General features: G+C 44.4%; 1 protein-coding gene across 6 annotated transcripts in view; it reads right to left on the bottom strand.

Moving 5' to 3' along the window:
* armc9 (armadillo repeat containing 9) overlaps positions 1-14,097 on the bottom strand; it is a 97,140-nt gene that overhangs the window by 44,894 nt on the left and 38,149 nt on the right. For all 6 annotated transcript variants that reach the window (XR_006759786.1, XR_006759787.1, XM_014149854.1 and 3 more), the window contains 7 exons: positions 12,689-12,828; positions 9,018-9,094; positions 4,182-4,256; positions 3,731-3,821; positions 3,203-3,261; positions 451-549; positions 91-209 (listed from right to left, as the gene is read on the bottom strand). Coding sequence is in view for 4 of the 6 variants with exons in the window: in XM_014149854.1 (XP_014005329.1) it covers positions 91-209; positions 451-549; positions 3,203-3,261; positions 3,731-3,821; positions 4,182-4,256; positions 9,018-9,094; positions 12,689-12,828 (660 nt within the window). In the remaining 2 variants the exon portion in view is untranslated. The remainder of the gene's footprint in view (positions 1-90; positions 210-450; positions 550-3,202; positions 3,262-3,730; positions 3,822-4,181; positions 4,257-9,017; positions 9,095-12,688; positions 12,829-14,097) is intronic.

Genomic DNA, 14,097 nt, shown 5'->3' on the forward strand with positions numbered 1-14,097 from the left:
TCTAGTCCAGAATGCATTGCTTCATGATGTGCGTATACAGTATATGTGTGTGTGTGTGTGTGTGTGTGTGTGTGTGTGTGTACTACTTGCATGATGTGTGTGTTTCGGTGGGAGCTGGGGGTCACGGGTCGCTGCAGGGGTTCGTCGACACTTCGTCCAAGAGGAGCAGCCGATCTCCTCTTCACCCTCGTCGCCATGTTGGTCATGATCTGGACACACACACACACAATTAAAATCACACGCCAACGGCAATGTGCCAAACACGCATCATGTTCCCACAGGACAAGGTGCCATAATAACTGGTCCCAGATCTGTTCAGTATAGCATTATTGTGTGTGTGTGTGTGTGTGTGTGTGTGTGTGTGTGTGTGTGTGTGTGTGTGTGTGTGTGTGTGTGTGTGTGTGTGCGTGCGTGCGTGCGTGCGTGCGTGCGTGTGTGTGTGTCTCTCACCCCCAGGTACTCTGTGGTCAGTAGTGTCTCTCCGGACAACTCTCTGGGCTGCAGCTGAAGCACTTCCTCTTTGTCCAGGTCCGTTTCTATCGCGTCTTCCTGTTAACAAACACAGGACACGGTCATCATAGAACCACACCATTTCCCTCATTTTACTGAAGAGAACAGGAATTGATCCCAACCCTGATAGATCCACACCAGACTGAGACAGGGGCGGACTACATGGACTAGTCCAATAAGAAACAGTCATTTTCCGTTGCAAAACGTTTTCTGTTGCATGCCCTAATGAACACGACACATCTGAGAATAACATGACATAAGATTGTACTGGGAGAGAAGTGAAGTCTGTGAGATAGCTGTGAGACCATGGATAGAGAAGTGAAGTCTGTGAGATAGCTGTGAGATCATGGAGAGAGAAGTGAAGTCTGTGAGATAGCTGTGAGACCATGGATAGAGAAGTGAAGTCTGTGAGATAGCTGTGAGATCATGGAGAGAGAAGTGAAGTCTGTGAGATAGCTGTGAGATCATGGAGAGAGAAGTGAAGTCTGAGATAGCTGTGAGACCATGGATAGAGAAGTGAAGTCTGTGAGATAGCTGTGAGATCATGGATAGAGAAGTGAAGTCTGTGAGATAGCTGTGAGATCATGGAGAGAGAAGTGAAGTCTGTGAGATAGCTGTGAGATCATGGATAGAGAAGTGAAGTCTGTGGGATAGCTGTGAGATCATGGATAGAGAAGTGAAGTCTGTGGGATAGCTGTGAGATCATGGATAGAGAAGTGAAGTCTGTGGGATAGCTGTGAGACCATGGATAGAGAAGTGAAGTCTGTGAGATAGCTGTGAGACCATGGATAGAGAAGTGAAGTCTGTGAGATAGCTGTGAGATCATGGATAGAGAAGTGAAGTCTGTGAGATAGCTGTGAGACCATGGATAGAGAAGTGAAGTCTGTGAGATAGCCGTGAGACCATGGAGAGAGAAGTGAAGTCTGTGAGATAGCCGTGAGACCATGGAGAGAGAAGTGAAGTCTGTGAGATAGCTGTGAGACCATGGAGAGAGAAGTGAAGTCTGTGAGATAGCTGTGAGATCATGGAGAGAGAAGTGAAGTCTGTGGGATAGCTGTGAGATTATGGAGAGAGAAGTGAAGTCTGTGAGATAGCTGTGAGATCATGGAGAGAGAAGTGAAGTCTGTGAGATAGCTGTGAGATCATGGAGAGAGAAGTGAAGTCTGTGAGATAGCTGTGAGATCATGGAGAGAGAAGTGAAGTCTGTGGGATAGCTGTGAGACCATGGATAGAGAAGTGAAGTCTGTGAGATAGCTGTGAGATCATGGATAGAGAAGTGAAGTCTGTGAGATAGCTGTGAGACCATGGATAGAGAAGTGAAGTCTGTGAGATAGCCGTGAGACCATGGAGAGAGAAGTGAAGTCTGTGAGATAGCCGTGAGACCATGGAGAGAGAAGTGAAGTCTGTGAGATAGCCGTGAGACCATGGAGAGAGAAGTGAAGTCTGTGAGATAGCTGTGAGATCATGGAGAGAGAAGTGAAGTCTGTGGGATAGCTGTGAGATTATGGAGAGAGAAGTGAAGTCTGTGAGATAGCTGTGAGATCATGGAGAGAGAAGTGAAGTCTGTGAGATAGCTGTGAGATCATGGAGAGAGAAGTGAAGTCTGTGAGATAGCTGTGAGATCATGGAGAGAGAAGTGAAGTCTGTGAGATAGCTGTGAGATCATGGAGAGAGAAGCAGTATTGCTGTTTGTAAAGACTTTAAAACTGAAGTCCGTTCTCGGTGAAACGGCCACGTCCGTTTGGGAGATTCCAACAACGAACACTGATTTTTTTTCTCCCATTGGACATCAATGCACATGCGATAGAACAGGAGAATGTGTGCTGCGGTACCCAGATGCTGGGGGGGGGGGGGCGAACAGTGGCGCTGTTTTTCCGTTTACGGGGGAAGGTATGTGATCATGCCGATAACACCAACAATAACACCATTATATTATAAGCAAAATGGTAACACTACTTTTCTAGGTTATATGGGGCATTTTCTAGAATGGCATCACATTCAGCACAATAGGGTGGTTTCACTTTGTACTGATCTCACTTGTCAATGGAAGTAAAGTGTTTCACATATTTGCTCGTAGAGGGTCAGCGAATGGGGGCACATACCCACCAACACACACACACATTCTCAAACCCAGCATACACCTGGGTGACCCCGGGTCCCAAGGCACTTCTGTGGCCCTTATCTGATAACCCACTTTCCCAGAGAATCCAACCTGGCAGCCCCATCAGACAGCACACAGGTGGGAGACACCCAATATCTGTGTCGAGCTGGGAAAGACGTCAAATATAGTATGTGTTATCATTGATCCCCTCCCTCTCTTTTCATATCTAATTTTTTTGGGAGGTGTTCTTGAGGTAGTAATGTGTGTGTGTGTGTGTGTGCGTGTGTGTGTGTGTGCGTGTGTGTGTGTGTCTGTGTGGTTCAAAGGACTCTGGGATGGTTTGACAAATGGCGAGTGTGTGAGTGTGTCAGGGTTAGTAGGAGTGTGTGTGTGTGTGTGTGTGTGTGTGTGTGTGTGTGTGTGTGTGTGTGTGTGTGTGGTGTGTGGCAGCCGGCAGGGTCGGTAGGTAGAAGTATGTATGTCCCATCTGTGGAGGAGTGTCTAGGGGACAGAGGCGATGCGTCTTTGGATATTTGCGTGTGTGTCCAGATCATGATCAACATGGCAACGAGGGTGAGATGACGAGCTTACTTCATCATCGTCATCCTCCTCTTCGTCATCAGACTCTGGTCCCTCTTCAGTCGCCTCCCCTGGTTACAAAAGAGACACATCAGGTCAGCTCACAAAGGTGAGAGGTCAAATAGAACATGAAGAAACCACAGCTTGTACATACAGTGGCCTCCAACAGAACAGTGTATATAGGTGGGATTGTGTATACTTAAGCAATAAGGCACGAGGGAGTGTCTCTCTCAGTACTGAATTTCCACAACAATATTTTTTATACATTTGCAAAAACTTCTAAAAACCAGTTTTTGCTTTGTCATTATGGGGTATTGTGTGTAAATTGATGAGGGGAAGAAAATAAAAAAAGATCTCCGTTTTAGAATAAGGCTGTAATGCAACAAAAATGTGGAAAATATGAAGGGGTCTACATTTTTTCCCAAATGCACAGTATATTGTGCTGGTGCGTGTCAATATGTGCCAATGCAGGTCTGTGTGCATACATGATGAAATGGACTACTTCTATGTGTTTATACCTCTGTTGTGTGTGTGACTGACCTGAGTTGAGCTGTTTGATAATGAACTCAATCTGCCTGTTGAGCTCCGGGTTCTCCTCTTTACTGTAGCAGCGAAGGATCTCCTCCATACTCTAGACAAACAGACAGAATTTTTCTCATTTAGCAGATGCTTTCATCCAGAGTGACTTACAGTAGTGAGTGTACACATTTCTTATACTTTTTCGTACTGGACACATGGGAATCGAACCCACAACCTTTGCGTTGCAAGCGCTATGCTTTAGCAACTGAGCCACACACACGGAAACCAATCACCAACAATGTTAATCTGTTAAGCCCTTGACACACACACACACACACACACACACACACACACACACACACACACACACACACACACACACACACACACACACACACACACACACACACACACACACACACACACACACACACACACACACACACACACACACACACACACACACACTAACCATCTCCTTGGCTTCCTCTCGCACTGCATGAATACACAGGATGCTATACAGTGTTCCGTTCACGTACGGCCTTATCTGTAAAAACACACACAAGCCTGTAAAGTACATGTTCACATACGGACGAATCTGTAAAAACACACACAAGCCTGTAAAGTACACTGATTGCGCTTCTGCTTGTAAACAGGACTATAGAGTCATGATCTGATTTTCTCAAGGGGGGGACGAGAGAGGGCCTTGTATGCTTGCTTGTGGGTAGAGTATAAGTGGTCTAGGACTATTGCCCCCTAGTGGTGAAGGAGAAGTGTTGATGGAAGTTGGGCATCACATCTTAATGACGCGTAATTAAAATCACAGGCAACCAGGAAAGCAGCCTCTGGGTGCACGGTTTCCGGCTTGTTTATAGCCTCGTACATTAAGTACCAGCTTGCTGTTTTTATTGTCCTGAGGTGGAACATATACAGCAGTCACGATAACAGGTCGGCATTTGACCATCAGGTATTCCAAGACGGGTGAACAATAGGTCGAGACTTCCACTGCGCATGAGTCAGCACACCATTTGCTGTTGATGATGAGAGGCATACCCCTCCCCCTCTCGATTTCCCTCAATCCAATGTCCTGTCTGCTCGGTGAATGAAGAATCCATCAAGTTGGATAGCCATGAATATTGCAGTTACGAGAATCTCTTTGATAACAAATCTGCGATCGGAGGTCATTCATGTTATTACCAAGAGACTGTACATTGGCAACTAGAATGGAGGGAAGACGTGGCCGGTTTTCCCTTCGCCTTAATCTCGCCAGGACATCCCCTCTCCTGCCTCTTTATCGGCGGCGTTTCCTCTTGGATAGCCCGAGAATTGGATCAGAATTACACAAAGAGCCCAGGGCAGATGAGTCGAAGTTTAAGCCGGAATTGAGGTTAGTAACTGTCGATCTGATGTTCAGAAGATCTTATCGATCATAATAATCACAGCGGATACATAAACGCCAAAAGAATCACAAAATAGCAAAGTTGGAGCAGAGCTCACAAGACGGCAGCCATAGAGTAGGCTTGGGCGCTATAGCGTATACCAAGGTATTTGGAAATAGCCACGGGATGGTTTTTCAATACCATTCAATTTATTTGAAGTTTTTCCCAATACATTTTTATATTTGTAACTATTTTTTTTTAAGTAAATACCTGCAGTCAACTTGTGCAATGTGTTAGAAGATAAAGCAGATCGCCTTCTAATTTCATCTGTCACATTATTTTACGTTATAAAGCTTACCGCAGTTCCCCAGAACATTTGAGCCAGTCATGTGTTTGTTTGTAAATAGCACAATGGGTGAAAGCTGTGTATTGTAAGGGGTCGTGTTTTATATTGAAGTGATCAGGGTGATCAGGGACGTGCAACTATAGTTTTCCTTCACAGAAAATCCATTAGTGCAACACATTCAGACAGGAAACAGCTTCATTTTCATCAGATGACAACAGAAGTCCAATGCTATTTTATCACATCTGCTCCTGCTCCGCCCTCTGGTGTTCATCCGGTGTCTTCTTGACCTGCAGTCCCTGTACACTCTCCCTCTCTGTGTGATTGTGTGGTTGGAGACAGGTGTGCTGGAGTCAGAGCAGATCCCTACCAGCTGCAACTCGTTCCATAATCAAGACCTCTACAAATACTCAGTCCTGCCACGTCCACTCTGCCAGATCATTATCTCTGCTCAGTCAGTTCATGATTCTAGCCATTTATGATTATTCAAGATCCTGTTACACTGTTCTGCCTGTATCCCTGCCTGACATTGTTTATCCTCTCATTGCAGTTACCGCTCTGTCTCTGGCTCCTGTCTCCTGTTCCTCATCTCACCACCCAACTACCTTGCTGTGGATTTTACTCACCACCACTACCTTGGATTCCCATCAGGACCGGTTTACCCTGTTCTACTCAGCTAACTCCAACCTCCACATCTGTTTTTTCTGCAACTCATCCGAGCTTTCCCGGATCTGCACTCCATATCTCTCTGTGTAACAATACATATTTTGATTAATTCATCCCTGTTTCCTCATCTGAGTCTGCTCTTGGGTTCCCCTGTGTCGCTCCGCTTAACATATTTGGCTGGCAGTCACAAGTAAATGAGCTTACAATGAAAAAGCAAGGTATTTTTTGCCAAAAGGATGCATGGCCATCATATTTCTAATGTTTATCATAGAAATAATGTAGCCAGGTACATTTCCTAATGTTTGGCTTAAAGTTAATCTTGCATTTTACCAGAGAAAAGTAGCTACACATCAGTCAGAGCGCTGTCTACTGATAGAATTCCCTTTTGTGAATTCTCATCCGAGTGGAAAAGTGCAATATTAGTGTGATGTCGAGAAGAAATTACAATAAAATAATTTTACATCTGTGTTTACAAAACGCATTAAAAGATTTAAAGCTTTTTATATATTTTCTTCTGTGCGTGCAAAATGAATAATTCTGCATTAACGCAACCCCTAAGTTTAACCTGTTTAGGATAGGGGGCAGTATTTTCACGGCCGGATAAAAAACGTACCCGATTTTAATCTGGTTATTACTCCTGCCCAGAAACTAGAATAAGCATATAATTGTTTGATTTGGATAGAAAACACCCTAAAGTTTCTAAAACTGTTTGAATGGTGTCTGTGAGTATAACAGAACTCATATGGCAGGCCAAAACCTGAGAAGATTCTAAACAGGAAGTGCCCTCTCTGACCATTTCTTGGCCTTCTATAGCCTCTTTATTGAAAACAGAGGATCTCTGCTGTAACGTGACATTTTCTAAGACTCCCATAGGCTCTCAGAAGGCGCCAGAACGTTGAATGATGACTCTGCAGTCCCTGGCTGAAAAACAGTAGCGCATTTGGATAGTGGTCGATCTGAGAACAATGTAATGGGCGCGCGTGCACGTGAAGAGTCCATTTTACATTTTCAGTCTTTGAACGAAAACAACGTCGCCCGGTTGGAATATTATCGCTATTTGACGAGAAAAATGGCATAAAAATGGATTTTAAACAGCGTTTGACATGCTTCGAAGTACGGTAATGGAATATTTTGCATTTTTTTGTCACGATACGCGCCGGCGCGTCACCCTTCGGATAGTGTCTTGAACGCAAGAACAAACGCAGCTATTTGGATATAACTATGGATTATTTGGAACCAAACCAACATTTGTTGTTGAAGTAGAAGTCCTGGGAGTGCATTCTGACAAAGAACAGCAAAGGTAATCCAATTATTCTTATAGTAAATCTGAGTTTGGTGAGTACCAAACTTGGTGGGTGCCAAAATAGCTAGCCTGTGATGGCCGGGCTTTCTACTCAGAATATTGCAAAATGTGCTTTCACCGAAAAGCTATTTTAAAATCGGACATAGCGATTGCATAAAGGAGTTCTGTATCTATAATTCCTAAAATAATTGTTATGTTTTTTGTGAACGTTTATCGTGAGTAATTTAGTAAATTCACCGGAAGTTTCGGTGGGTATGCTAGTTCTGAACGTCACATGCTAATGTAAAAAGCTGGTTTTTGATATAAATATGAACTTGATTGAACAAAACATGCATGTATTGTATAACATAATGTCCTAGGAGTGTCATCTGATGAAGATCATCAAAGGTTAGTTCTGCATTTAGCTGTGGTTTTGGTTTTTGTGACATTATATGCTAGCTTGAAAAATGGGTGTCTGATTATTTCTGGCTGGGTACTCTCCTGACATAATCTAATGTTTTGCTTTCGTTGTAAAGCCTTTTTGAAATCGGACAATGTGGTTAGATTAACAAGAGTCTTGTCTTTAAAATGGTGTAAAATAGTAATATGTTTGAAAAATGGACGTTTTTGGATTTTTGAGGAATTTGTAATTCGCGCCACGCCCTATCATTGGATATTGGAGCGGTGTTCCGCTAGCGTAACGTCTAGATGTAAGAGGTTAACTTGCTAGTTATCTAAGTAAATTACTGAATTAAGGTGACAGGGCATCATATTGTGTAAGTTTTCTGCCGTGTTTGAGAAGTCAAAGCCCTTTGGATGAGTTATCTGTACAGCTGCCACTAGTATCTTTTGATTTCCTTGAGTTTTTTTGCAGCTCTGTTCTCAGCCGTCTGCTCCTCCCCCTCTTCTCCAAGCAGAGCAAGCAGGCCCGTTTCCCTAGCGACTCCAGATTCCAAACAGACACAGTGTGTAACCATGCTGCTTCAGAGACAGTACTGATCTTGCTTTAAACAAGCATGCGTCAAAACTTTGTTCATTTGCACAATGTCTCTCGTTCACATTCACTTGTAAATGTCCAAACTCACCAAAAATGACATTCGGTAGCTCCTACCTATATACGTATAACTTTATGAGCTGGACCGCCTGTCTAAAATTTGTTAACATATTTCGCTAGCAGCCTCCATGGAAAGTGATTATTAGTTGTGCTAATTTAATTAGCATACTGGTAACAGACATGAAAAATGATAAATTCTGCATTAACGCGGCCCCTAAATTTAACTTGCTAGTTATCTAAGCAAATTACTGAATTAAGGTGTTTGTTGGCACCCCTTTGTGTACTAAGCCAGTAATACAGTAAATCCCGGGATGAGAGAAGGACTGTATGACGATATGAACATCTGAATACAGCTCAACCCTACCATACAGTACGCCACCATCGCGCCAGCAAGCAGACTAGTGATCAGCTGGGACTGGTGCAGATTAACAGATTTATAGATTAACCTCTCTTTGTGTGTGTGTTTTATATGCGAGTAGTTTGTGTACATTCACAACTGCGGGTGTCTGTCTGTGTGTGTGGGTGTGTGAGAGTTGTGTGTGTCTATGAAAGTGTGTGTGTGTTTGTGTGTTTGTGTGTGTTACCTCGTGGTTCTCGTGTCCCAGAAGGTCAGTTAGAACCTTCAGCACGTGTTTAGGGTTCTCAGCACACTTCCTCTTTCCTGGAACAAAAAGATAAGTCATCATGACAGAGATACGGATTAGGGTTGGATACGGGTGTGAAAGAACAAGAAGATAAGTCATCATGACAGAGATACGGGTTAGGGTTGGATACGGGTCTGACAGAACAAGAAGATAAGTCATCATGACAGAGATACGGGTTAGGGTTGGATACGGTCTGACAGAACAAGAAGATAAGTCATCATGACTGAGATATGGGTTAGGGTTGGATACGGGTCTGACAGAACAAGAAGATAAGTCATCATGACAGAGATACGGGTTAGGGTTGGATACGGGTCTGACAGAACAAGAAGATAAGTCATCATGACAGAGATACGGGTTAGGGTTGGATACGGGTCTGACAGAACAAGAAGATAAGTCATCATGACAGAGATACGGGTTAGGGTTGGATACGGGTCTGAAAGAACAAGACGATAAGTCATCATGACTGAGATACGGGTTAGGGTTGGATACGGTCTGACAGAACAAGAAGATAAGTCATCATGACTGAGATATGGGTTAGGGTTGGATACGGGTCTGACAGAACAAGAAGATAAGTCATCATGACAGAGATACGGGTTAGGGTTGGATACGGGTCTGACAGAACAATAAGATAAGTCATCATGACAGAGATACGGGTTAGGGTTGGATACGGGTCTGACAGAACAATAAGATAAGTCATCATGACAGAGATACGGGTTAGGGTTGGATACGGGTCTGACAGAACAATAAGACAAGTCATCATGACTGAGATACGGGTTAGGGTTGGATACGGGTCTGACAGAACAATAAGACAAGTCATCATGACAGAGATACGGATTAGGGTTGGATACGGGTCTGACAGAACAAGAAGATAAGTCATCATGACAGAGATACGGGTTAGGGTTGGATACGGGTCTGACAGAACAATAAGATAAGTCATCATGACAGAGATACGGGTTAGGGTTGGATACGGGTCTGACAGAACAATAAGATAAGTCATCATGACTGAGATACGGGTTAGGGTTGGATACGGGTCTGACAGAACAATAAGACAAGTCATCATGACAGAGATACGGGTTAGGGTTGGATACGGTCTGACAGAACAATAAGATAAGTCATCATGACAGAGATACGGGTTAGGGTTGGATACGGGTCTGACAGAACAATAAGATAAGTCATCATGACTGAGATACGGGTTAGGGTTGGATACGGGTCTGACAGAACAATAAGACAAGTCATCATGACAGAGATACGGGTTAGGGTTGGATACGGTCTGACAGAACAATAAGATAAGTCATCATGACAGAGATACGGGTTAGGGTTGGATACGGGTCTGACAGAACAATAAGATAAGTCATCATGACTGAGATACGGGTTAGGGTTGGATACGGGTCTGACAGAACAATAAGACAAGTCATCATGACAGAGATACGGGTTAGGGTTGGATACGGTCTGACAGAACAAGAAGGTTTCATTCTGCTCTCTCCATCTAACTCAATTTGATTTTAATCAATCCATTCAATGGGCATTTAACATTAGACCCAGGGCCAGAAGTCTATACAAGGCCTAGGGACAATTTATTTTATGTAACCCTTATTTTACCAGGTAAGTTGACTGAGAGCACATCCTCATTTACAGCAACAACCTGGGGAATAGTTACAGGGGAGAGGAGGGGGGATGAATGAGCCAATTGTAAACTGTAGATGATTAGGTGGCAGTGATGGTATGAGGGCCAGATTGGGAATTTTAGCCAGGACACCAGGGTTAACACCCCTACTCTTAAAATAAGTATCATGGGATCTTTAGTGACCACAGAGAGTCAGGAAACCCGTTTAACATCCCATCTGAAAGACGGCACCCTACACAGGGCAATGTCCCCAATTACTGCCCTGGGGGGATTGGGATACGTTTTTTTAGACCAGAGGAAAGAGTGCCTCCTACTGGCCCTCCAACACTTCCAGAAGCATCTGGTCTCCCATCCAGGGACCAACCAGGACCAACCCTGCTTAGCTTCAAAAGCAAGCCAGCAGTGGGATGCAGGTTGGTATGCAAAGACACTCCTTTGATGAGTCGTGAGTAGAAGTAAATGGTCCTGTGTGGCTCAATTGGTAGAGCATGGGCTCTTGCAACGCCAAGGTGTAGTGGGTTTGATTTCTGCTGGGGCCAACCATAGTATGGGTCCCATACGGAAAAATGAATGGACGTATAACTGTAAATGGCTTTGGATAAAAGCATTTGCTGAATGGCAGATAATATGATGTATATTGTAATAGGTAATTTAAGATCTAACTAGCTAACTCATTATAATTCTGTGGGAGATAGAGAGAAGGGATCACTGCCCCTACCTAACTCTTTAGCCAAGGTGCATAAAGGAAAGAGATGCTCCAGTACTTTTGTATACATTTTACCCAGTAGTACTGAGCCAAAAGTGGTCCCCGAAAATTGCGTACCACTATGACGTGCAGCTTGCTAGATGTCACCGAAATGGTGAGAGGCAGAAGCTCATTGGCTAGTCTTCGAATAGCTAGGAACTCATTGGCTGGCCCACATGGGGGAAAATGTAAGGAAAATGTCACAGCTTCCAGAAAAAAACGTCTCTTTCAAACTAGGGATTTCATGTCTTAGTTGAGGTAAAACAGTAATTCTGCTAATAGACTATACATGTTTGGACTACATATTGACACATCCAGCACAAAGCGGGAGCTTTCAAAAAATACTTAGTCGTCGCCAAAGTTCCGGAGAATGTCTTTAAGGAGCAAACTGAAGTGAAGAGGAATTTCAGCAACTCTTGGAGGACAGTGGAAGTTGATAAAATTCCTATAAAGATGCTGAATTTCCAGTTCACTTCACACAACTGATGTGGACTGTGTTAGTGTTCCCTGTATAGGTGGTGTGGGAACCCATGTCCAAAATACTTTTGCTTCTATTGGTTTCAACTGAGGGCCTGTTTATTGTTTTGGGTGCTTTTGCACCGCGGATGGTAAATAATCTGAGGGAAACGTAGCCTGATCCCAGATCTGTTTTTGTTGTACAGGCAACTCCTATTGTCATTGATATGTTAAGAGTTGGCAAGATGGCACAAATAGATCTGGGACCAGGCTAATGGACTGTGCCATCAGGTGGATGTCGTACTAGGTAGAAAGTGTACCAGGTATGGGTGGTACCAGGAGATGAGTGTACCAGGTATGGGTGGTACCAGGAGATGAGTGTACCAGGTATGGGTGGTACCAGGAGATGAGTGTACCAGGTATGGGTGGTACCAGGTGATGAGTGTACCAGGTATGGGTGGTACCAGGTGATGAGTGTACCAGGTATGGGTGGTACCAGGAGATGAGTGTACCAGGTATGGGTGGTACCAGGTGATGAGTGTACCAGGTATGGGTGGTACCAGGTGATGAGTGTACCAGGTATGAGTGGTACCAGGTGATGGGTGTACCAGGTATGGGTGGTACCAGGTGATGAGTGTACCAGGTATGGGTGGTACCAGGTGATGAGTGTACCAGGTATGGGTGGTACCAGGTGATGAGTGTACCAGGTATGGGTGGTACCAGGTGATGAGTGTACCAGGTATGGGTGGTACCAGGTGATGGGTATACCAGGTGATGACAGGCTACCTCTGGTGCGTAGACATAGGTTCATGAGCAGGGCCACAGCGTACTCCAGAGTGTAGTCAGACAGACAGTCAGAGTCCTGCAGCTCATCTACCAGCCAGTCAATGAGACCGTCCTCTATCATGGCTGACTGCTGGCTCCTCCTAGAGCGCACACACACACACACACACACACACACACACACACACACACACACACACACACACACACACACACACACACACACACACACACACACACACACACACACACACACACACACACACACACACACACACACACACACACACACACACACACACACACACACACAGAAACACAGACAAGACAAATGCATACACCCTCACGCGAATGCATATAAAAACACACGACGCTTGCACGTACACACATGCATATATACACAAAACTCACGAAACAAGCAAACAGAGAGGAACAAAGACAATGGGGTTAGGCCCGGACACCACTAGGTGTTGCACAACGAGCAAACAGAAAGAAACACAGCTCACAGGGTTAGACCGGGAAACCACTAACTGTTGCAAAAATGTGCCTTTATAAGCTTGTGTTTCAAACCAATAGTTTTCTGAAAAAAAAAAAGAATAATAAAAAAAAAAGTGGAGACACTGGCATATCACATTCTCTAGTCTACTAGGGCTGATTGTGGATAGTTAACCAGAGCGGTAGTGTAACTGTGGATACAGAGCGGTGGTGTGACTGTGGATACAGAGCGGTAGTGTAACTGTGGATACAGAGCGGTAGTGTAACTGTGGATACAGAGCGGTAGTGTAACTGTGGATACAGAGCGGTAGTGTAACTGTGGATACAGAGCGGTAGTGTAACTGTGGATACAGAGCGGTAGTGTGACTGTGGATACAGAGCGGTAGTGTGACTGTGGATACAGAGCGGTAGTGTGACTGTGGATACAGAGCGGTAGTGTGACTATGGATACAGAGCGGTAGTGTAACTGTGGATACAGAGCGGTAGTGTGACTGTGGATACAGAGCGGTAGTGTGACTGTGGATACAGAGCGGTAGTGTAACTGTGGATACAGAGCGGTAGTGTGACTGTGGATACAGAGCGGTAGTGTGACTGTGGATACAGAGCGGTAGTGTAACTGTGGATACAGAGCGGTGGTGTGACTGTGGATACAGAGAGGTGGTGTGACTGTGGATACAGAGAGGTGGTGTGACTGTGGATACAGAGCGGTAGTGTGACTGTGGATACAGAGCGGTAGTGTGACTGTGGATACAGAGCGGTAGTGTGACTGTGGATACAGAGTGGTAGTGTGACTGTGGATGCAGAGCGGTAGGTAGTATGACTGGTATAAGATTGTCATATAATAATATAGGTTAGCATAATTCAACACCACACCAGGATGCTAAACAATACAGCACAATAACATATAGGTTAGCGGT

This window comes from Salmo salar, chromosome ssa16 (assembly GCF_905237065.1).
Source record: "Salmo salar chromosome ssa16, Ssal_v3.1, whole genome shotgun sequence".
NCBI lineage: Eukaryota > Metazoa > Chordata > Actinopteri > Salmoniformes > Salmonidae > Salmo > Salmo salar.